This window comes from Hypomesus nipponensis, chromosome 9 (genome assembly GCF_054491055.1).
Source record: "Hypomesus nipponensis isolate SF chromosome 9, ASM5449105v1, whole genome shotgun sequence".
Lineage (NCBI taxonomy): Eukaryota > Metazoa > Chordata > Actinopteri > Osmeriformes > Osmeridae > Hypomesus > Hypomesus nipponensis.
The window spans coordinates 11,329,496-11,353,226 of NC_140369.1; the positions used below are offsets into that span (position 1 = coordinate 11,329,496).

Genomic DNA, 23,731 nt, shown 5'->3' on the forward strand with positions numbered 1-23,731 from the left:
ATGAAACGAGACGTTGGAGCTGAGTTAAATTGGCTGAGTGTGATGACAGCACTGCTCTCAATCTGGATCCGAATAGCTGAAGAATGTATGTATGTGTGTACGTGTGTGTGTGTGTGTGTGTGTGTGTGTGTGTGTGTAGAGTATGTGTTTGTGTCAGTGTGATCTCTCGCCAGGCACAGATCAGTCAAACAGAGCTTCTGCTGCATAGCCAAATTCCCCTCTAAAACTCCAGGTGCTTACATTAGAGGCACAGTGAATGGACAGTTTCTGAAGTTTGCTTGTGTTGCTGTGTGTGTGTGTGTGTGTGTGTGTGGACATTTGGTGTGTATTGGCACTTCACTGAATGGGGACAAAACAGTGTAGAGCCATTCCAAAAGCAGAAGAGAGACAGAAAAAGATGACATGGCAGAATATGGAACTGCGGCAATATTACGGAAGGGATGTGTCTGGATTTCTTTGTATGGGGAATGCTGGGCTATGTGTGTGTTTGGTGTGTGTGTTGGGTGCATGGGCACACTATGATCTATGTGTGTGCGTGTGTGTTGACATTAGTGATGTCTGGCTGTCTCAGCAGAGCCCATGTTCAGGAAAGCTTGCCCGTGGGGTCTGTAATAAACAGCTATCATGACAGGTCCTGTCATTGCCATCAGATTGATGGCCCTACACACACACACACACACACACCCACTCACACCCACACCCACACACAAACAAACACACAGTATCATCGACACACCTTAGGTCTTTTTGTTCTGTCTTGCTGACAGTTTGCTGTGTTATGAATGTGTCACCCCAGCAACAACAGTTCTTACCAGGTCAGTGCTTCGGGCGCAGAGCAGGAGCGCTTTCATAGTTGTAGTAAGCCAGCAGTGGCAGAGATTGTGCAGAACACGGATTTCCTCATGTCTGTAACCTTAAAAGGAGTAAAGGGTTTGGATTTAGTTTGTGGTGAGTTTCTATAGACCTTGATGCCAGCTCTCCTTGTCCCTGTGTAGAATCCTCGCCTCTTCCTGCTGATGGGACAGCACCTTCACCCGGGGAGAGGTTGAGTGGGAGGAGTGTGGGAGGGGGAGATAGAGAGGATGACCGCAGGGGAAACAGAGAGGAACAACAGCAGGACCAGGCTTATGGAAGATGGATTAAAACAGTCTCCATTCTGCTCCCCTGGAGTTGCATTTCGGACAGGCTTAGCAAGAGACAGAGGGGCAGAGGAATGTGTGTGTGTGTGTGTGTGTGGGCTCCAGACAGATATGAAGGCAGGGATCGGAGGAAGGATGGAGAAGAACAGAGAAACAGAGGGGAGAACTTTGTTGTGGCCAAGCTCTAAAAGCTTGTTCAGGATTCATGAGACAGCACAGCAGATGTCAGAAGCCCTATACGCAGTATGAGCTACAGTAAGTAGGTTTTTAGTATAAGACACAAATAAGTATGTTGTTTCTTTTGAAAAAGACATAGCAAACTTTCTGATGATGCTCTCTGATGATCTCTTATTTCTGACTCTTCCTGCATAAGGCAAGTACAGGAGCCATGGATTACATTGTGGAGGGTGTTCTCTGAGCTAACACCAAGCTAGCACAGAGCCTGCCTGCCTGCCTGCCTCACCAGACAGACAGACAGACAGACAGCACACAGCCTCTACAATACATGGCACCTAATGAGCAGATGGGAGATAGACTGTAATAACCTGCTGATCCACCCCGTGTCAGATTGTGTGTTTGGGTGTGTTGGTGTGTCTGGGTTCGAGTGTGTCGTAGATAGTGTGTGCAGGTGTGTGTGTGTGTGACGTGTGTGAGGGAGAGGTCCATTAAGGCCCTCAGGCCCTCCCCTGTGCGCATCGTTTATGTGACATCATGACAGATCGTGTCCACCAGTCTGAGGGCCTTTCCATCCAATTTGGTCAGGCAGCAATGAAGACACCCGTAGGCTACCCCGGGAGCCCATGAGACCTCTCTCTCTCTCCCTCACACACACACACACAAACACACACACACACACACACACATATCCCAAGTCAGGACCTGTCAGATAGAACAGGAAGACTTCATTATCCTCCTGTCTTCTCCATGTTGGCCATGACAGGTTCATCCACAGGCCCCCCCAAATCGATACCGCTGACACTGTATGGTGTGTGTGTGTGTGTGGGTCGGAGGAATGATTAACATGTACTTAGGCAGCAATGAAGTGTAGGAGCTGATGATGGGTTGAATTTCTACGTACACAGACACACACAGGCGCAAACGCACACATACAAAAACACTGACACACAAACTGAATCTCCTGAGGGGCTGAAGCAGGTGCAGTTGTCACCCGTAACAGTGGATGATTGATAGGACACTACAGATGGAACCTCCTTCAGCTCTAACACACACACACACACACACACACAAACTTCAGCTCTAGCACAGATACACACTATAACACACACAAACTCTTTAACACACACAAACACACACACAAACTTCAGCTCTAACACAAATACACACTCTAACACACACATAGAATTTCTAACACACACACACACAAACTTCAGCACTCAGATATACCTCCGGAGGGTAACAGATTGACTTGAAAGTATCTGCAATTCTACTGGTCCATTGTTTAGTTATTTTTAATTATGTGTCTAGATTTAAATCTTTTTAGAATGTGCTCACATCATGAAATCCCATCATCTTCCCCACTCATCCAATATCATAATAAAAAAGAACAATAACACAGCATCTTCACCTTGTGTGTGTTCTACACCTTGGTTCAAATCCAACTCTTTAGGACAACAACCACTGTATGCTCATAAAGTCTTTACCAAGGGTGTGCAATCTCCAAATTGCTCGTTTAAATGTAGGTTCATTTGAAGCATTTGTTTGCGTTGCATTTGCATGGTTCAGAGAAAAACACATCTGTCTGTCCGTCTGCCCTTCCCTCCTTCTATCCATCTGTCTGTCCCTCTGTTGACCCATCCATCCATCTCCTGTGGCTTCTGCTCCATCCTCTCTAGTCATTCCCCTCCCCGGTCTCAAATGGACTCCAACATTCCTCCATCGAATGCACTAATCTTAAATTAGATCTTTCAAAGGAAAAAGCATTTTTCTTTCTGGTTTCTCTTGGACGACTTATAACATCTCTGTCTTATAAAGTGTGCCTTTGTGTGTCTGTGTGTATATATATGTGTGTGTGTGTGTGATGAGGATGAGCAGGACTTCAGCATATTGATAGCATTCATCTCTACTATACATTCTGTAATTGCCTCCTCACTATCTTACTAAGTCCTTAGACATAAGAAGCTGGGTAACTGCCATCCAATTCCATTCTCTTCACAACTTGGATAAAATTGTACCTGTTTGTTTCTCTGTTTGCTTTCCCCTTTGTAAGCGTAATATATAAAATAATAATGCATTCATTTTAATGCAAATTGTAAGTTATCAATTTAGCAGAAGCTTTTAATCTATAGAGATGTACTGGGAGGAATTGAACCTCCTGCCTCGATCTGCAGTCAAATGCTCCACCACTGAACCAGAGCCATCATAGTGTAGAGGTCCCTGATGAGATGACTAACTGCTTTGGAATAGTGTGGTTTGATGGTTGTAAGAAACAGGGATGTTCGAAGATGGTGTTTCACACAGAAACGTAATCTTCTTCAGAAGATGGGCAGCTCGAACACATGACAACTTCAAAACTGTCAAATCTGTTTCAAAAGGGATCAAAACAGTAATGACTTCATAGCAGTTAACTGTGGACATTTCCAGTCTGTATCTTCCCCTGTCTTCTCTTCTCCTGTCATGTTTCTCATTTTCCCTTTGATAGTCTATGAAGTTACACACACACACACACACACACAATAAAGAAAGTAATCAGACATGGATAACAAACATGTTTAAAAACGGAGGTAATTAATCAAGGCGTTACTTTGGAAACGTGTTCCGTCTGAACGAGGCAGCCAGGGCTCGTGCTCCAGACGGCTGGAACATGACCTCCCAGCTGGAGGCTTGGTGTGGACGCCACTCCTCTTCCTCTGGGTCTCCACACACAGGGACATGACAGAGATGTCATATGACTTTAATAAAACAAAGTCATAAGAAATTAAGGCTTGGTGGGGGAGGGGGGGGGGAAGTTGAATCACAACACCAGAAGTCTACTAAATCCTAATGGAACGAATCGCCACTATTATGTTATACTGTACGTGTACGTGTGACACACTCATTAAAATACATTGTTTTGCCACACATGATGCTTAGTTTGCATGTCACGTTAATACACACAATCAGTGTTGCTATCCTCAGTGGATGCGGTCTATTGAATCAATGGGCCAATATCAAAAGATCAAGCCGTGTGTGTGTGTGTGTGTGCACGTGTGTGTGTGTGGATGTTTAGAAGGGGACACGCATGCTGTCTCTGACTGCCACATCTGATTTACCCTGATGAGAGATTCTGAGAGTTGGCAGGCAGGAAACAGATGTGCAATTTACAGCCAATTAATTTCGATCTCTCCCCCCCCCTCTCTCTCTCTCTCTCTCTCTCTCTCTCTCTCTCTCTCTCTCTCTCTCTCTCTCTCTCTCTCTCTCTCTCTCTCTCTCTCTCTCTCTCTCTCTCTCTATCGTCTTGCTTCTCTCTGTGGCCCTGTGTGTGCAGTCTTAGGGACCACTCATTTTCCCCATCAGTCAGAAGAACAGTCTCTAAACATCCAGGCTCCTTTACTAATCTTCCAGTTTGAAGTCTCCTCTCCAAGACTAGAAATATCAAGTCTGGGAAAGAAAGGAGGACGGAGATGGAGAGGAGAGGATAATGAGGGAGATGGAGAGGTTAGACACCCGGCTAATTAGAGAGGGTCTTCCTAAGTTCAAGGACGTTTTCAATTTAGCAGATAAAGATGAGAGGGGAGGAGGAAGAGAGGGGTGAGACGGGCGAGACTTCCAAGATCGTAATTATTGCCATGAGTTCTCCGTGGTCCTGCCTTGGGGGAGGAGGGGTGAAGAGGGCGTGGGCGAAGAGTAGGCGGGTCTCCCTGGGAGCCCAGTCTTTTTAGCCGGGTCCAAGTTCAGTAGAGCCCGGCCAAAGAGCTTCCTGAGGTCAACTCTTTCTCTTTCAATTACCCTGCGACACGTATAATGCATTCAGCTCAGAATGAACCTGCTGAGCCCTGGGGAGACACACACACACACACACACACACAGACCCACGTAGACATACACACACAAGCACACACACACGCACACAATTGAGCACCAATGCAGACCTGTACACCCTCGCCATTGTCACCTCTATTCTCATTCTGTCACTACTCAGTGTGGGATTCATGGGAGAAAAAGGGCAAACGTCAGATTCCCAAGTGTTTGGCTGTTTGGAGACAGAGCTGGTTGTTGTGGGCCACAGATTATGCTGTCTACCTACGTGTTGGTGAAGGGCAGTGATGCAGAGATAACAGGAAAATGAAAACATGTTTGGGAGCAACACAAGGGTTAGAGTTCTAGACCACAGTACAGCAACTCAAGAGCATAGCTGTGACTACAGCAATGTGAAAATAGTGTTTATGTTACTACGTTATTTGTCCATTGTATTTTCTTTTCTGTTTCGCCTGCTTCTCTGCTGCTGTAGCAGCAAAATGTCCCCGCCTGGGGTTTGATCAAATGTTGACCCAGCGAGGGCCTCGTCACCATGTGACCTCTCTCAGGGCTACCCTGCTCGCCATGGCTGCAAACATGTTTGAGCAGAGTTTCTCCTGACACTCATGTGTTCTTCTATGTTGGGACTCCCAAGACTTAGTCACGTCTGTCTGTCATGTGTCAGACCATCCTAATGCTGCCAGACAGCATGCTGGGTCAGATGCGCCCACTCAGTGGTGTTGGGTGGTGTTAGAGTTCTAACCAATAGTAGAACAGCTGTCTGCTCCTGCTGTGACCCAACCAAATGATATGAGACATTTATCACAACTGATTGGACAGGCCTTTCTGTTGGCCGTTTTGCAAAATGTCTGCTGACATGAACACCTAATGGAACACTTTCTCTGTCTGTCTCTCTGTCTCTCTGTATCTTTGTCTCTCTGTCTCTCTGTATCTTTGTCTCTCTGTCTCTCTGTATCTTTGTCTCTCTGTCTCTCTGTATCTTTGTCTCTCTGTCTCTCTGTATCTTTGTCTCTCTGTCTCTCTGTCTCTCTGTCTCTCTGTATCTTTGACTCTCTGTCTCTCTGTCTCTCTGTCTCTCTGTATCTTTGTATCTCTGTCTCTCTGTCTCTCTGTATCTTTGTCTCTCTGTCTCTCTGTCTCTCTGTCTCTCTGTATCTTTGTATCTCTGTCTCTCTGTATCTCTGTCTCTCTGTCTCTCTGTCTCTCTGTATCTGTGTTTCTCTGTCTCTCTGTATCTTTGTCTCTCTGTCTCTCTCTCTCTGTATCTTTGTCTCTCTGTCTCTCTGTATCTGTGTTTCTCTGTCTCTCTGTATCTTTGTCTCTCTGTCTCTCTCTCTCTGTATCTTTGTCTCTCTCTCTCTCTGTATCTTTGTCTCTCTGTCTCTTTGTCTCTCTGTATCTTTGTCTCTCTGTCTCTCTGTATCTTTGTCTCTCTGTCTCTCTGTATCTTTGTCTCTCTGTCTCTCTGTATCTTTGTCTCTCTGTCTCTCTGTATCTTTGTCTCTCTGTCTCTCTGTATCTTTGTCTCTCTGTCTCTCTGTCTCTCTGTCTCTCTGTATCTTTGTCTCTCTGTCTCTCTGTCTCTCTGTCTCTCTGTATCTCTGTCTCTCTGTCTCTCTGTATCTTTGTCTCTCTGTCTCTCTGTCTCTCTGTCTCTCTGTCTCTCTGTATCTTTGTATCTCTGTCTCTCTGTATCTCTGTCTCTTTGTCTCTCTGTATCTTTGTCTCTCTGTCTCTCTCTCTCTGTATCTTTGTCTCTCTGTCTCTCTGTATCTTTGTCTCTCTGTATCTTTGTCTCTCTCTCTCTCTGTATCTTTGTCTCTCTGTCTCTCTGTATCTTTGTCTCTCTGTCTCTCTGTATCTTTGTCTCTCTGTCTCTCTGTATCTTTGTCTCTCTGTCTCTCTGTATCTTTGTCTCTCTGTCTCTCTGTATCTTTGTCTCTCTCTCTAGTGGGACGCCATAAACGAGATGGACGAGTACTTCACGCCCATCCACACTTACCAGGTGTGTTGTCTGTGTTGGTGTGAAGGACGTATTTACTGCATCTCTATGTGGATCACTTTGACAGTAACTTAACCTGTGTCTGTGTGTTCATGTGCGTGTCACACAGGTGTGTAATGTCATGAGTCCCAGTCAGAACAACTGGCTGAGGTCAGGCTGGATCCCCAGGGATGGTGCTAGAAGGATCTACATCGAGGTCAAGTTCACCCTCCGAGACTGTAACAGCATGCCTGGAGTACTGGGCACATGCAAGGTAACACTCAGAGGAGAGGAGGGAGGCAGGAAAGGAAGGGGGAGGAAAGAGTTGTAGATTGAGTGACAGGAAAGAGGGAGAAAGATGAATAATCTACTGTGTAATATGTAACAGATGGAGATGTTACATGAAGTGCACATATAATGAACATGTGTCTGCGTGTATCTGTGTGTGTGTTTATGCCTGTCAATCTCAGGAAACGTTCAACCTGTATTACTATGAGTCCGACCGAGCGGTGGGCTCCTCCATCAGAGAGACCCAGTTCACTAAGATCGACACCATCGCTGCGGATGAGAGCTTCACTGGCGTGGATCTGGGAGTCCGCAGGCTCAAGCTCAACACAGAGGTACACACACAAAACTTTTTATGTGCTACACACAGGTAAAGAAAATCTGTCATTCAAACACACTTACACACACTAGGCTCAAATCATTTTCACATCACAGTGAGGAGAGCTGTATACTTGCACTGGCAGCTTGTGTCTACTGTGTGTGTGTGTGTGTGTGTCCAGGTGCGCGGGGTAGGACCTCTGTCGCGCCGAGGGTTCTACCTGGCCTTCCAGGACATCGGAGCGTGCATTGCCCTCACCTCCGTCCGGGTCTACTACAAACACTGCACGGGCGTGGGCCGCAACCTGGCGCTCTTCACGGACGTGGTGACGGGCGCCGACTCCTCCTCCCTGGTGGAGGTCAGGGGTCAGTGTGTGGACCACGCTGAGGAGAGAGACACGCCCAAGATGTATTGCAGTGCTGAGGGGGAGTGGCTGGTGCCCATCGGGAGGTGCGTCTGCTCCGCGGGATTCGAGGAACACAGGGAGTCGTGTGTGGGTGAGTCCCAGGAACACTGCTTCGTCTGGGTGATGTTGGAGAGTCGAGGGCTACAGTACCACTGCGTTGTGCTTCATGCTGGCTCCATTAACTTGTAGGGTGAATTACCTGTTTTTGCTGTCTTGAAAGTGGCATTGCTCATAATTGTTTTTAATCACTTGACTTGGTTTGAGATGTATGGTCAGTCACTGCTAAATTGCCATCTCTTCATTTTCTTCTCCAGTTGCCTCTAATGTTTGTTTTATTTTCTGTGATGAAGTCAACTCATTTAGAGACCTGTGCATATTTCAGTAACAGTAAGTTATTACGAGTAACTGTAATTAAAAACTATTAATAACGGCCATTGGATCATTTAAACGCTAAAAGCGCCTGTCTGCTAAACGAGGCAAGAATGCCACGCAACAGCAGTTTACTCTCTTCCCCTAATGCATGCACACACACGTGATCACACACACATTGAAAGCACACACTCTCCTGGAGAACCCTTCCTGGTAAATGGATGTTTTTTTCTATCAAGTGTGCATGCCTGGATATACGTCTGTGTGTGAAGGAAACTATTCCTTGCTCTCACCCGTATTAGCTGTGCTGGACAGGACTATGCTGAACCGTCGTAGACTGTGCTGTACTGTGTCGTGCTGTACTGTGTCGTGCTGTACTGTGCTGTGCCGTGCTGTACTGTACTGTACTGTACTGTGCTGTGCTGTGCTGTGCTGTGTCGTGCTGTACTGTACTGTGCTGTGCTGTGCTGTGCTGTGCTGTGCTGTGCTGTGCTGTGCTGTGCTGTGCTGTGCTGTGCTGTGCTGTGCTGTGCTGTGCTGTGCTGTGCTGTGCTGTGCTGTGCTGTGCTGTGCTGTGCTGTGCTGTGCTGTGCTGTGCTGTACTGTGCTGTGCTGTGCTGTGTCGTGCTGTGCTGTGTCGTGCTGTGTCGTGCTGTGCTGTGCTGTGCTGTACTGTGCTGTGCTGTACTGTGCTGTGCCGTGCTGTGCTGTGCTGTGTCGTGCTGTGTCGTGCTGTGCTGTACTGTGCTGTGCTGTGTCGTGCTGTGTTGTGCTGTGTCGTGCTGGCTCTGGTGTAGTAGAAGGCTGCCCTGTGGAGGCACTCTGACATCTCGTCCTCCTCATTCAGAACTGGGTCGCTGTGCTAATTCATCCCTGACATGCTTCACCCAGTCAGTCAGTCAGGCACGCAGACACACACACATACTGGGACACACGGACTTTAGTCACGCAGGTCCCAGAACGAGACGAGAAACATCGAGGCCCACAGACAGAGGAGACCTACTCCAAGTGGCTGTGTATGTGTATGTGTATGTGTATGTGTGTGTGTGTGTGTGTGTGTGTGTGTGTGTGAGTGTGAGGGAGGAAATGATGAAAATGAGAATTGGTGTGTGCGTGTGTGTGTCTCTACGGTACGTGTGTGTGTGTGTGTGTGAAAGAGCATGTCTAAGTGGTTCTCCCCTGACAAAGGCACAGGAGAGCTCTGAACTTGGCTGAGAGCACGAGATCGTGTCTGTAAAAGGTTGCGTGATGTCGTGTTCAAAGTGTCACGGAGAGGAAAGGCAAGAAAGAGAAAGAGACATAGAGGAGAGAGGGGAGAGAGGGGAGAGAGGGGAGAGCGGGTGGGGGTCATCTATTTAAGATTTAACAAGAAAGACCACTCCTTCCTCATACATGAGTGTAGATTCAAAACTGTCTGTGTGTCTGTGTGTGTGTGTGTGTGTGTGTGGCAGTCGATGTCTGAGTGTGTCTCTATCTATCTGTGTGTGTGTGTGTCTGCCCCGGGGCTTCTGAAAGTCAGGGAGAATGGAGTAAAGTGCCCCATACAGAAAGAGCGATCCAGGACACACCAATATGGGACACACACACTTATACTGGTCACATTCATTCAACTCACCCTGCGGACCCTTACAGAAGGAAAGAGAGAGAGAGAGAGAGAGAGAGAGAGAGAGAGAGAGAGAGAGAGAGAGAGAGAGAGAGAGAGAGAGAGAGAGAGAGAGAGAGAGAGAGAGAGAGAGAGAGAGAGAGAGAGAGAGAGAGAGAGAGAGAGAGAGAGAGAGAGAGAGAGAGAGAGAGAGAGAGAGAGAGAGAGAGAGAGAGAGAGAGAGAGAGAGAGAGAGAGAGAGAGAGAGAGAGAGGGAGAGAGAGGGAGAGAGAGGGAGAGAGAGGGAGAGAAAGGGAGAGCTAGAGGGAGAGAGGGAGAGGGAAAGTCTAACCTTCTCTAAAGGAGTGTTCATCTAATGTATCATCAGATGAACCTTTAATCCTCTGTCCTACTACTGTGTGTTGTAGAAAGTAGCACTTTGCATAAAATGAATAACAATGCAAGTCAGAGTTCCCAGGCCAAATGATTCAGCTATTGATCATGCATTAACAATGGTGTTGTAATTAACTGGAATATGCTAGTGAGTTTACGGGCTGCAGCCTTGTCAATATAAAAAGAATATGTTATGAGTAGATATACCACTAGTGGGGGAAAGGAAACTATCACTAGCTTTCTCTGATGTTTTATTTTCCAAATGTACTCAAAATATTGGGCAATTAAAACAATATTTCATTGCTTCCCAAATACTAACATACTTCCAGTACATAATGTTTGTTTGTGTGTGTGCGTATGTGTGCTCCAAGCCCTTTAAGAAGCAGTATTACTGTGCTGTCTTGCAGTTCTTGTAATTTGTCACTTTTCCCCCTTAAGTAGAAAACAATTATTGCCTCCAGAACCCACTGAAGAGTTGTAGGTTCGTTTGGGGACTTTTCCACTGTCCTGACAAGAAGCTCTCCTTCTTGTCCCTCAGAAACAGACAGGGAGGAGAGGGAGACAGAGGGCCAAAGAAGGAAAAAGAATAAAAGGGAGCGAAAGAGAAAGAGAGAGGGACAGATTGAGAGAGCAAGAAACACAGAGACAGAATAGACAAGCTGACATAACTTCATAATAATGTGATAAAATCATTATCTGTCAATGTGCCACTGTTGAAAATATCACAGCAGAATGCTTGGTGTTTACATGGAGGATTTAATATTCATTTCTTATTTATTTATTTACGATATTTTTTATTTATTTAATCACTCAGATGAGACCCTGGAGGGGGCTATCACACAAACGCTGTCTTTTCACTGGCCTGTCAGTGTCTCCCTTCCTCTTCTCTCTGCCTTCATCCTCTTCTACATGCACGTCAAGATGCACAAAACACACACACACACACACAGAAACACTCTCAGACTCACTGATATGAGCCCACGTACACATACAGTACCAGTCAAAAGTTTGGACACTTTTTCCCAGTGTCCAAAGTTTTAACTGCTCCTGTACATACATACACACATCTGCACAGACACACATTCATAGACTCACTCACACACACACACACACACACACATACACACACACCTACACAAACAAATTCTGCTCAGACAGATTTACTTGGGGATATTCATTTAGCATGTCTGTGTCTCAGGGTCTCACAGAAAAGAAGACGTTGACAGCACTTGGGCTCTTCTTGGGTTGACAGCACTTGGGCGGTGGTCACACACCTGGTCACATACCTGAACACACACCTGGTCACATAGCTGGACATACACCTGGTCACATAACTGGACATACACCTGGTCACATAACTGGACATACACCTGGTCACATACCTGAACACACACCTGGTCACATACCTGAACACACACCTGGTCACATACCTGAACACACACCTGGTCACATAACTGGACATACACCTGGTCACATAACTGGTCACACACCTGGTCACATACCTGAACATACACCTGGTCACATAACTGGTCACACACCTGGTGGGTAGAGGGAAAAAGGAAGAGAGAGAGACAGCCTCTGATGATACACTTGGATGTCACTGTTCGTACACCTGGTCCGACACACCTGGTCACACATGCTACAGTACAAACCAAATCACAACCCTACAACTCTTATCTTCTTATAATAAATGCTGATGATTTGGATGGAGTTACTGATAGGAACAGATGATCTGAGGACTGCATTACCTTACAGCTCGTGACCACTTGAGTGTAACATGATGTTCCTAATTACTGCCAAACCTAAGCGAAGGGAGGGTGTTGCTGAGAGGATGAGAACCTAAGATTGAAGCAGTCTCTAGAGAAAGAGAGCTGTGAAGTGATCAAATTAGCTGCTCTCCTTCTGTCGTTGTGTAAACAACTCGTGATCAACAACAATGTTTCTGTTTGGAGGCAAATGACACAAGGGCAGCAGTAAACACCCAACACACAACACTCCCCCGGGCAGGAATACTCCTTCTGACACAAACATACACACACACACACACACACATCTTCATCATCACTACACACTTGTTCTCTATTGTCATGGGATTTGAAAGTGGTTTTTATAAGAGATTTCCTACAGGTTATAACAGTAATTTAGTCTGATCTCCCATAAAGGTGCAGTATTTTTCCATCAGTGATTTATTTTTATTTTCAGATCTAATAATCAAATGTACTGTGAGATGGAATCTCCCTTCTGTGCCCTAGTCACACACAAACTCACACACTATTTTTCTCTCTCTCACACACATACACACACACTCCAATAGCCATTTTCTCAGTGCCCCATTGGCACTGGGCAAAACAAGGAAACAAAACAAGAAAACAACAACAATCACAATTCTCACTGATAACAGAGGCAGCTGCTTGCAGGATGAGTGGAGAAGAAAGGATTATGTCTGTGAATGTGTGTGTGTCTGTGTGTCTGTCTACGTGTGTGTGTTTGTGTGTGTGTCTGTATGTGTCTGTCTGTGTGTGTCTGTGTGTGTGTGTGTCTGTGTGTGTGTCTGTGTGTGTGTGTGTGTGTGTGTCTGTGTGTGTGTGTCTGTGTGTGTGTGTGTGTGTCTGTGTGTGTGTCTGTGTGTGTGTGTGTGTGTGTCTGTGTGTGTGTGTGTGTGTGTGTGTGTGTCTGTGTGTGTGTGTCTGTGTCTGTGTGTGTGTTGCATGGAGGGGATTTGTTGTTGTTGTTGTTGTGCCAAGACTAATTAGCCTCTTTTGTGTGATGGTCTGCACTTCATTGTCGGCAGAGAGCATTTTTCTATTGGTCAGCTTATTAGACTGGGAAGAGACAGACAAGATGAGGAGAGGACAGAAGAGGAGGGGAGAGGGGAGGAGAGGAGATGGGAGGAGAGGGGAGGTAAGGGGGGTGGAGAGAAGAGAAGACAGTGGAAGAGAGGAGGGCAGAGGACATGGGAGGGGAAGAAGAGAGGGGAGCAAAGGAGAGGTGCGGAGAAGGGAGGAAAGGAGAGGAGGGGAGGGGAGAGGGGAGCAGAGGAGAGGAGATGTGAGGGTGAAGGAGAAGAGAGGAGCGCACAGTAGAGGAGAGGGAACTATTTCCACTGCTTGGCCACTGTGTGAGATGGGCAAAGAGGGAGAAAATGTGAAAGAGTATCTGTGTGGTGTGTGTGTGTTTGTGTGTACAGGTGTGTGTGTGAGAGAGAGCGCGAGTGCACAGATAACTGAATGAATCTAATCTCAGCCAGACGAGGCAGCGTTGTGTCACTCAAACTTTCCTCAATCTCTGCTCTGATTAGCTCCAGCCGTATCTCCGCAGCAGGAACACACCCACACGCACAATTCTGCACATGCACACGCACACACCAGCTTGTGACATGTTATCTATGTTAAATGTTGTCAGCCCTCAAATGAACAGCCAAGAGATGAAATATGTTGTGGACACGCATTGGAAGGACACACATCAAGTACAGTACAGATTCACACACACAAACAAACAAACACACAAACACACACACACACAAACACTTGCATCAAAGATGGCAGAGCAGACTACAGCCCGGAGCTTGTAGAGATGACAGTCTGAAGACAATCCATAAGTGATAGCTGATACACTGGGGAACTGGACTCAAATCGTAACATGATGCCCTGACATCTCTGTGATGACTCCTCTGATGGACAGGCTTGGTCATTTCATCTTTTCCTCTGCAGCGTCTGTGTGTGTTTGTGTGACTGAAACGTGATGGCTTGAATAGTGTTGTACTGCTCTAAGGGGCATGGACAATTTTGGGGTTCACCAGCTGTCATTGAAAGAATGCATTCAGGCAACAGAGCAATCGAAACAGATCGAGGTATACAGGCATCCCAGATTAAAACTCTAATTAGAATCAAACATTTAAGATAAAGTGTATACATTCCCTTTCAATGTCATGTTCAGTGAGGTTCAGTTGTTGGAGTAAGTTAGTAAATTAGGTTTGTGTGAGGGAGACTCATTTGTCGTTTGAGAACCTGGCTAAGCGACTGAGCAGAGATGAGACGTTTTTCAGTCTGACTACTCAGAGATGAAGGTCTTTCTCACTCCTCAGGCTGTGGAATTGACTGAATAGAGGATGTGCTCCAGCTGTGGCCACATTAACTCAGTGTGACTCCTGGCTTTGTTCTGTCTCTATGAGCAGAATTTGTCCTTTCTAAAATATATAAAAAATGAACAACTGTTGATTAATTTCCCTTCTGATGCTAACATAGCAACAGCTTTCACGAGGAAGGAGGGAATACAGAGGACAAAGACCTCCCTCACCTTTCTCCCTGCCTCTCTTCCTCCCAGTCTTGTTTTCCTCTTCTGTGCTCTTCTCTCTCTCTGCTGACAACAGTACAGCGTGTGCTTATTAAAGCTCTCCTTTCATGTATTTTGTGTTGAAACCTCAATGTGATTTTCTTGCATGTCTTGGAAGCCCTCTCTCAGCTTTCTTCCTGGCATTCTTCTGCTCTCATTACCCTTCTCTTCTCGGTCACTACCACCTCTCTGAAGCACCTCTCTCCTCACTTCTGCCCCCCCCCCCCCGCCCCCCCCCTCCATCTCAGCCCCAGCCCTGTATCTTTAGCACCATCACATGCTGTCAGAAAGTGACAGCCATTCAATCGGATAATTAACACCCGTTAAATGCTCATTAACCAGGATGCATTTGTCTGCTTTGATTAGTAATTACAAGGCGTTTTTAATGGAAAACACGGCTAGATCTGTTTAGGGTTTTTCCTTGTAATGGCTTCATCAATTGAATTGATTTAAACCAACAATGAAGGCATGAGTTAGATTGACTTTGTTTACAAACACGATGGCATTTGTCACTTTTTCTCATTTTCAAACATCTGATACTCTGCATCTGTATTCAAATATTGGCAGGACACAAGATGTGTGTGGGGTGAACATAATCTAAAAATGCTAATTCTAATGAGAATGTGATAGGAAGAATCCAAGAGCAGTCCCCTGATGTATTACTGCAACTCTGGGGTTTTCTCTGGTCATTTTTTCCTGAGGAGATCCAATGAGCTGTTAGAAGGCCTCCACACAGAGGCTGTGGTCTCAGAGACCAGCCTGTAGGGTAACTACTTGTGCAGTGCACTCAACTTGTGGTTCGGTGCTGAGGCCTTACTTGCTTTGATAACCCCACCACTAAAACAGGCCGGTTTGGTTTCCTACTTACTGTCCATGGGAGTCAAAAATTGGGACGTCCCTCAGTTCAAACGACAACTTCTCTTTCTTAAGACTTCAAAAAAAAGTTAGCTAACACCATCATTTGAGTTGAACTTTTTTAGGCCTTTCACATACACATATTTTCATCATTTTCTTCTGGTGCCTTTGATGACTGATGAGAGGAATAGAAGAAGCTTCTTCCTGGTATATGCCAGAGAGGTTATAAAGCATAAGTAAACCAGGTTATTAGAGCACCATCCACAAGCAAGAGGACTGATAGCCTGTAGGAGGTCAACAGAAACACCGGCTGTCCTGCTCTGAGCCACAGCACTGAATCCAACAGTTCATTTGATCCTGACTGATATCTGAGCTGGCCATCTCTTCAACGCCGATGTATGTAGAAAATACAAAGGTCGTTTTTAACTTAACATAATAGCAAAGAATCTCGAGTCTGAATTTCAAGTGGAGGTTGTCATTCAGAATTCTCTCAGGCCGGTCATGTACTCTACCCTGTGACAAAACACTTACAGTACATACCTGTAGTACTTAATGATGGGATTTTAACAACTCCCATTATCCTCTGTTGACCCTCATGGAACAGAACTGAAACAGGCCATCTGTCGTGTCCCATAGGTAAATGTTCCATCTTTCATGCATCCCTCCGTCCAGAATGGTCCAGCCCAGAGAGCGCTCCGCTCCACAGTTGCTGAGTCAATCAGTGTTATCTCAATTGAAAGAGGACACCTTGCTTTAGCCCTGGGTTGGAGGATTTATCGTCTCGGTGTGGAGTGGATATGTGGGCCTCCTTGTTGCTAACGGAGCGGGGGCTGAGTAGTTCACCTGCTGCAGTGTGGAACCCAAAGGGTCACAATCAGCTGAGCCAGCTGTGAGGCTGGCTGCTTCTGCCGGGGAGAGGGACCAGTCAGACTGAGACTGGCCCATTTCTACACATGATCGTACAGACACAACAATTCATCACCTGGACACTTCTACCAGCTTGTTAGGAGGGGCTGTTTAGTCCCAGGTGACAGCTCTGTGTACCCTTGGACAACAATGTCACTGCTGACTTGATATTGAGTACATTTGTCTTTACATTAAGCCAACACTGTGTTTACCTGCTCAAAGAAATCACCTCACCTAGGGCGGGACCAATATTGACAGTGTAGGCAAAATATGACTTTGTCAGAGAACCAGGTCGCACTTCCTTAAGCACCTGCTCCACTGCTCTTCTTTTCCTACCTTAGTCTCCTCACGTGTGGGACAATGATTTGCTTTCCCTCCTCTTTTTTCTTCCCGATGTGTTTATTTACCCACTTATACAGGGAATAAATCAAGGTCAGCACACAATGCCGCACGCGGCTATTACGATTAATTGTAATGCAAATACTCATGCTGTGGGTGCGGTGCACTGACAGACACTGACATGCCAAACAACACACACACCTATACACTTCCAACACCTCCTACAAGGAAGAACAAGTTAACCCTTTGGGGATAGAGATGTTAACCTTTCTCCACTCTTTCCTCTTCGCTGTACTCCTCCACTCCGACTTTCATAAAAAAATACTTTCATGTATACATCTTACGTTCTCTTTCGTTGGTTCTACACCTTTTGTGAGGCCTTCCCTTGCTCCCTCCTTCCCTCCCCTCTTTCCTCTGTAATTTCCTTGATGTATTCAGTGGAGCAGACGAGAGTGCATCAAGACTGAAAGGTTATCAGTGGTTACCTCCAGCCTTGCCTTCCATTCACTCGCCTGCTATCAGTATGTGTGTGTGTGTGTCTTCCTATGCTGTGTGTGTCCTGTAGCATTATCAATGTTAGTGTGTTCGACTTTATCAGTATCTGGGTGTGTGTTGCAGAGTGTGTGTGTGGCTCCTGGTGAATCTGTCAGAGACTTCAAAGCTTTAGCTGGCTTGCTCCTTGATGAGCGAGCTGTTCCGATGTTTATCGTGACCTGCTTTTCAACTTAGGGGCTTTACAAAACACATCAAGGGATGGAGGGATTAACTGGATAAAAGAAGAAGAGAACACAGTCTGGGATAAATATTGCAAATAGAAATAGTTTCAAGTTCCCAGGGGGACGGCATGCTATCGGCCGCAGTCTGTTAATCCGGTGGTGATTCTGACAGTTTGTGGTTGTGTTTGTCTCCGCAGGTGTGTGCGTAACCATTTGTTTGCATGCCCTTCGTGGCGGAGGTCCTTGACCGCCCCTGAGAGCAGGGTGGCTGCTGAGGGGGGAAGAAGAAGACAACTCTAACAGTTTTATGTTGGAGCACATCAACTCATGCAGAATCCTAAAAGGAACATTTGGCAAACTTCATGACATGTTGCGATGTCACAGTTCACATGGCGTCTGAGCGCCGAATGTTAGACACACCTGTTTTGTGTTGACTCATTAGGATGGCTATATAAGCTGAGCTGTCTCTCTGGGCTCGTTGTGAAGTCTTATTCTTTGTTTTGTCATCGATGGCCGTGTGGTGTTTGCCCTTCGTTCTGCATGATGTTTGTTTCTCAGTAAAGTTCTCATGCACTTTCATCCCAGAACGCAGACTCTGCTTTATAACATGCTTGTTATTCTACGAATAAAACACAAGCCTTTGGGGAACCTGTTGACCAATTGTGAGCCATCTGAGATGGAGTACTGGCGTGGGTGAGAGAGAGTCATAGACAGGCCTGAGTTTGCTTGGCCTATTTACCAGCTCTAAAGAGAATATATTTATTACAGCTCCCTGTATTATTAATCATAGCAGAGTTGAAAGTGAATATGAATCAGAAGAGCTAGAGAAGGTTGAAACATGGGCTAGATTTGGATGCTCCCACTGGGACTATCAACAGTGCACAGCCTTTTCAGCCCAAATGGTGTGTGTACGTATGTATGCGTGTGTATCTAACTTTCCTCTTCATGTCCTTCTCACTGGTGAGGGGGGGGGGGGGGGTGACACTTTGGTGGCATGGTTTACCCTCACACCACCTCTACAGTGTGCTCTGAAACAGACAGACACTACATTTTAAATTTTCTCCCTACCTGTCTCTTTTTTTCTCTTTCTCTTTCTCTCTCTGTGTCACTGCCACCGCTCCCCTCTCTACCCTCTGTCTCCCCCTCCCCTCTCCCCTCTGTCTCCCCCTGCTCCCAGCTTGTGAGGTGGGCTTCTATAAGCCAGCAGCAGGTGATGGCCTGTGTGGTAAATGTCCCCTCCACAGTCACTCAGAGACCAGAGCTGCCCTGACCTGCCCCTGTGACTCTAGTTACTACAGGGCCCCCTCAGATCCCCCTGCTGCCGCTTGCACACGTGAGGACACACACTCTCACCCTACACACACATAAACACACTGGTCTTGCACACACGCAAATTCAGCCTTGTACACACACACATGCACACATGCACACAAACACACACTCACACTCACACTCACACTCACACACACACACCCTTGTACACGCGCACACACTCACACACTCACACGCCTCCATTTCACCACAAGTGAACATGGAGAATTGTGTTCAACAATCACCTACAATTGATCCATTGACACCTATGGAGAGACTCCAGTTGGACGGTATTGAAGGTGTTCCTCATCCCATCCCAGCTGCGTCGTGTCTCTTCTCTCTCTGTGTGACCAGGGCCCCCGTCTGCCCCCGTGAACGTCATCTCCTCGGTCAACGGCACCTCCGTGAGTCTGGAGTGGGGACGCCCGCTGGACACAGGGGGCCGCGGCGACCTGCTGTACAGCGTGCTGTGTCAGAAGTGTTCCGGAGAGGCGGGGCCGTGTGAAGACTGCACCTCAGCAGCAGGGGGCAGCGGCGTCGGGGGGAAGGGGGCCGGGGGGAAGGGGGCCGGGGGGAAGGGGGCCGGGGGGCCCACAGGGGGAGGGGGCACGGTGGAACGCTTCAGCGTGCTCCCGGTCCGCTTCGTACCGCAGCAGAACCTCCTCACAGAGCCCTGGGTGACGGTTTTGAATCTGGTCGCCCACGCCAACTACACCTTCCGTATCCTAGCAATGAACGCCGTTACCTACCTTAGCAACGAGCCTCAGCCCTACACCTCAGTCAACATCACGACGAACCAGGCAGGTAAGGTACTGTATGCACCTACTCTTCACTACATAAAGCCGTAACCTCCGTGTGAAACTGGAAGAGGCCACAGGTCGACAGTATTGGAGATTCTAGACCTGGTATTGACAGGTTTTTTACTTCCTGCTTCCTGTATAGCCCCCTCCCAGGTGATAGCTATTCGCCAGGAGAACGCCAGTCAGAACAGTGTCATTCTGCTGTGGCATGAACCTGACCAACCAAATGGAGTCATCCTGGAGTATGACATCAAATACTATGAGAAGGTACTTTATCTGCACTATACTGGACGTTCTTTGTGTGATAGCATACTTTGAAAGCAAGGCTGTTCTGGTATGATTAACTAGTCACCGGGTATGGTCATACAATAAATGATGCTGTTGGTTTATATTATTAAATGAAATGCGTCTGTATGTGTGCATGTGTGTGTGCGGACGTGCGTTTGGCACTGTTTGTGTGATGTGGTCCAAATAAAGAGCGTGATTCCAGCTCATTAACCAATGGGACAGCTTGCCATGCAACAGAAATCATGTGATTATCTCTCTCTCTCTCTCTCTCTCTCTCTCTCTCTCTCTCTCTCTCTCTCTCTCTCTCTCTCTCTCTCTCTCTCTCTCTCTCTGTTTCTCTCTCTGTTTCCCTCTCTGTTTCTCTCTCTCTCTCTCTCCCTCTCTCTCTTTCTCTCTCTCTCTCTCTCTGTTTCTCTCTCTGTTTCTCTCTCTGACTCTCTCTCTCTCTGTCTCTCTATGTCTCTCTCTCTGTCTCTCTCTCTGCGTCTCAGGATAATGAGCTGCAGAGCTACTCTACTCTGAAGGCCAAGGGCACCAGTGCCCGTGTGTCGGGTCTGAAGCCTGGCACCAGGTACATCTTCCAGGTGCGGGCCAGAACCTCAGCAGGCTGTGGGAGATTCAGCCAGAATGTAGAGATCCAGACTGGAAAAGCAGGTGAAATGATAATGAATTCATTTATCAGACCCCTTGATTACCAGTCAAATGCTCTAAGCACTGAGATCCTGTACATCTTCTTGCTATAAACTGTAATGATTCATAATGAAACAGGTGGGACATTCTGGATACCTGTGATGAGAACATAAATTAGAACTCAAAATAACACAGCTGCCCTGATCCACATGTATACACTGTCTCACAGCCATCCAAGTAGTGTTGGAAAAAACTCGACCTTGCATTTGTCTAAAGATCTTTCAAATACGACGATTTTGTGTATTTAAACTGTTTTAATATGACAGCTTTCCTTGCAATATTGTGGCAATATTGTGTGTGAGGGCAGAAGAGAGTAGAGCGGCGGGTGCTGGAACAGGCCAGAGGGCCCAGCAGGGTGCTGGGCTAAGAGTCCTGGCTGCTCTGGATGCCAGAGGTCTCAGTCCGGTCCTCATCTATTGATCTGGGCTTTGTTAGAGGGTCACCCCTGGCAGGGGAGCTGCCCGCCGATCCCTGACTCTAACACCACACAGACACACACACTCTGAGGGAACAGCGCGTGCGTGTGTGTGTGTTGGTTATTGTGCGTGTTAGTCGATATGTGTTTGTGTGCTCCGGCGTACATGTGCTTTATGATTATAGGTTCCTGACCGTCTGTCTGTGTGTCTGTCTGTGTGTCTGTTCGTCTGTCTATGCGTCTGTCTGTGTGTCTGTCTGTGTGTCTGTTCGTCTGTCTATGCGTCTGTCTGTGTGTCTGTGTGTGTGTCTGTTCGTCTGTCTATGCGTCTGTCTGTGTGTCTGTCTGTGTGTCTGTTCGTCTGTCTATGCGTCTGTCTGTGTGTCTGTGTGTCTGTGTGTCTGTGTGACTGTGTGTCTGTGTGTCTGTGTGTCTGTGTGTCTGTGTGTCTGTGTGTCTGTGTGTCTGTCTATGCGTCTGTGTGTCTGTGTGTCTGTGTGTCTGTCTATGCGTCTGTGTGTCTGTGTGTCTGTGTGTCTGTGTGTCTGTGTTTCTGTGTGTCTGTGTGACTGTGTCTGTGTTTCTGTGTGAGTGTCATTTGTTTGTGTGAGTGTGGGGGGGTTGTGTGTGTGTCTGTGTATGCATTTGATGTTTATAAAACACAGATAATCCTGTAAGTGCAGAAACAGGATTTTACACTCTATTTATATCATTTATCAGGATTTATTTATCTTGTCAAAATGTGTATGAATGCACAAACAGCTCAGACAACGAAGAGAGAGCAGGTCCCCTTCTACACAGTTGTGCTTCTCCCCCTAACTGACCTTTCAGATGTCTGAGGTACTCGTCTTCGAGTGTGTTCCTCCTGAATGCTCCCTGGTATTCCACGTGACAAAAGTCCCAAAGTATCCTTCTAAACAAACAATGTGTGTGTCCCTACAGTTCCTCTACGCTACAGCTCCATGACCATCATCTGGATCTGTTTGGCTCTGGTGTCCAGTCTCGTCACCTTCCTGGCCGTGGTCATCTGCAGGAAACGGCAAGGGAGCCCTCTCTCACCACACCTCCCGTTACTGTGTGTGCTAGCACTCGCCCTCACTGTCACTCACCCCTGTTGCATCCACAGCACGACTGTATTGTTTGACCCACGCCAGGAGATAGCTCTGTAAATGCGATCAAGTACCTCATGTGACAGGAAGCTGCCTATACTGCCAACTGGCAACAGCAATTTGAGAGTGGAGATGGGATTAATAGTTCTGTATTAAAGCATCTGTTAGTGCAGTAAACTTTCAGCATTTTATCATTTAACTTTGGAAATGTAGCATCGTGTGTATTTTCCACCTCTGACAGTGAATGTAATGATGTTGCTTTAACAAGAACGCTCTCACTTATCATTGCAGTCTCCGCTGCTTTTCATGATGTAGCCAACTTACATCTCCATACCTCTGCAGCCCTTAATTATTTTCACTGTGTTTAATTATTTCAAACCTCAATGCACATTAACATTTTCAACCTTGTTTCATTTCAACTCTAAGACAAAGTAAAAAAAACTGTAAGAAGCATATCCCCGGGTGACTCCCAGTTCTGAGGACTTAAATATCAGAAAATCCTTGGATGATTAAAATCCTTTTTAGAGCTAATTAAATGCTGCTATTAGACAGAAGATTTCTAGCTGTCACAATGTAAAATAAAAATAACAGTCAGAGAAAGTTTGATTTGCCTGTGTGTGTATCCTTACTTTGGACTTAGTCCTGTACAGTATGTGCACAGTGACCATCCCTCCTGTGCTTCTACAGACACTGTGGCTACAGCAAGGCATTCCAGGACTCTGACGAGGAGAAGATGCACTACCAAAATGGCCACGGTTTGTTTGCTAAGATATTATTACTTACATTTATTTCATATATTGTGTCTATTTTTGATTCGAAGGCAATATGTATAATCCAAAGAGCAAACAAGTTCCTGCCTCTGTTTAATCTTCAGACGAATATACTGTAATCTCTCTTTCTCTTTCACACTCGCTCTCTTGTTTTCTCCGTCTCTCTTTTCGGTCTTTTACCCTCTGCTCCCTCATTCTGTCCATCACTCATCTAGTCATTTCTTCTCTCTAATGGTTTGTGCTCAGATGAGATATTGTTCTCATTCTAAGGTGTGTGACCAAATGCTAATGTTATTTATTTTAGTGTCATTTCCTGATGCCCGCTTCTACATTGATCCACACACATATGAGGACCCCTGCCAGGCTGTCCATGAGTTTGCCCGTGAAATTGAAGCTTCCAGGATCAAAATAGAGAAAATCATTGGCTCAGGTAAAACCATGATTACACACACATGCACACACGCACACCCCCACACACTCAAATGCACACACGCATGCATGTATGCACAGACACAGACACACACACACACACACACACAGATTGTGTGCAGCAGAATCATTGGTGGGGGTAACAACTGAGGTGTGCAGCAGATAGGAATCACAGCATTGTTGGGGCTGTCAGTCAAACTCCCAAACAGACAGGCTGGGAATACTAACATCCTGCCACTGCAGGAAGCAACTCCACGCCACAATTTACTCCAGGCCTCTGTTTAATCAAACTGTTGAACACTGTTTGGCCATAATAAGGGAG

At 46.4% G+C, this 23,731-nt stretch overlaps 1 protein-coding gene across 1 annotated transcript in view; it reads left to right on the top strand.

The window, feature by feature from the left end:
* epha8 (eph receptor A8) overlaps window positions 1-23,731 on the top strand; it is a 41,056-nt gene that overhangs the window by 12,839 nt on the left and 4,486 nt on the right. Inside the window, exons 3-13 of the mRNA XM_084704605.1 lie at window positions 7,066-7,119; window positions 7,226-7,369; window positions 7,566-7,715; window positions 7,881-8,196; window positions 18,775-18,930; window positions 19,263-19,712; window positions 19,851-19,975; window positions 20,488-20,650; window positions 22,044-22,176; window positions 22,898-22,965; window positions 23,285-23,410. Coding sequence (XP_084560731.1) covers window positions 7,066-7,119; window positions 7,226-7,369; window positions 7,566-7,715; window positions 7,881-8,196; window positions 18,775-18,930; window positions 19,263-19,712; window positions 19,851-19,975; window positions 20,488-20,650; window positions 22,044-22,176; window positions 22,898-22,965; window positions 23,285-23,410 — 1,885 coding nt within the window. The remainder of the gene's footprint in view (window positions 1-7,065; window positions 7,120-7,225; window positions 7,370-7,565; window positions 7,716-7,880; window positions 8,197-18,774; window positions 18,931-19,262; window positions 19,713-19,850; window positions 19,976-20,487; window positions 20,651-22,043; window positions 22,177-22,897; window positions 22,966-23,284; window positions 23,411-23,731) is intronic.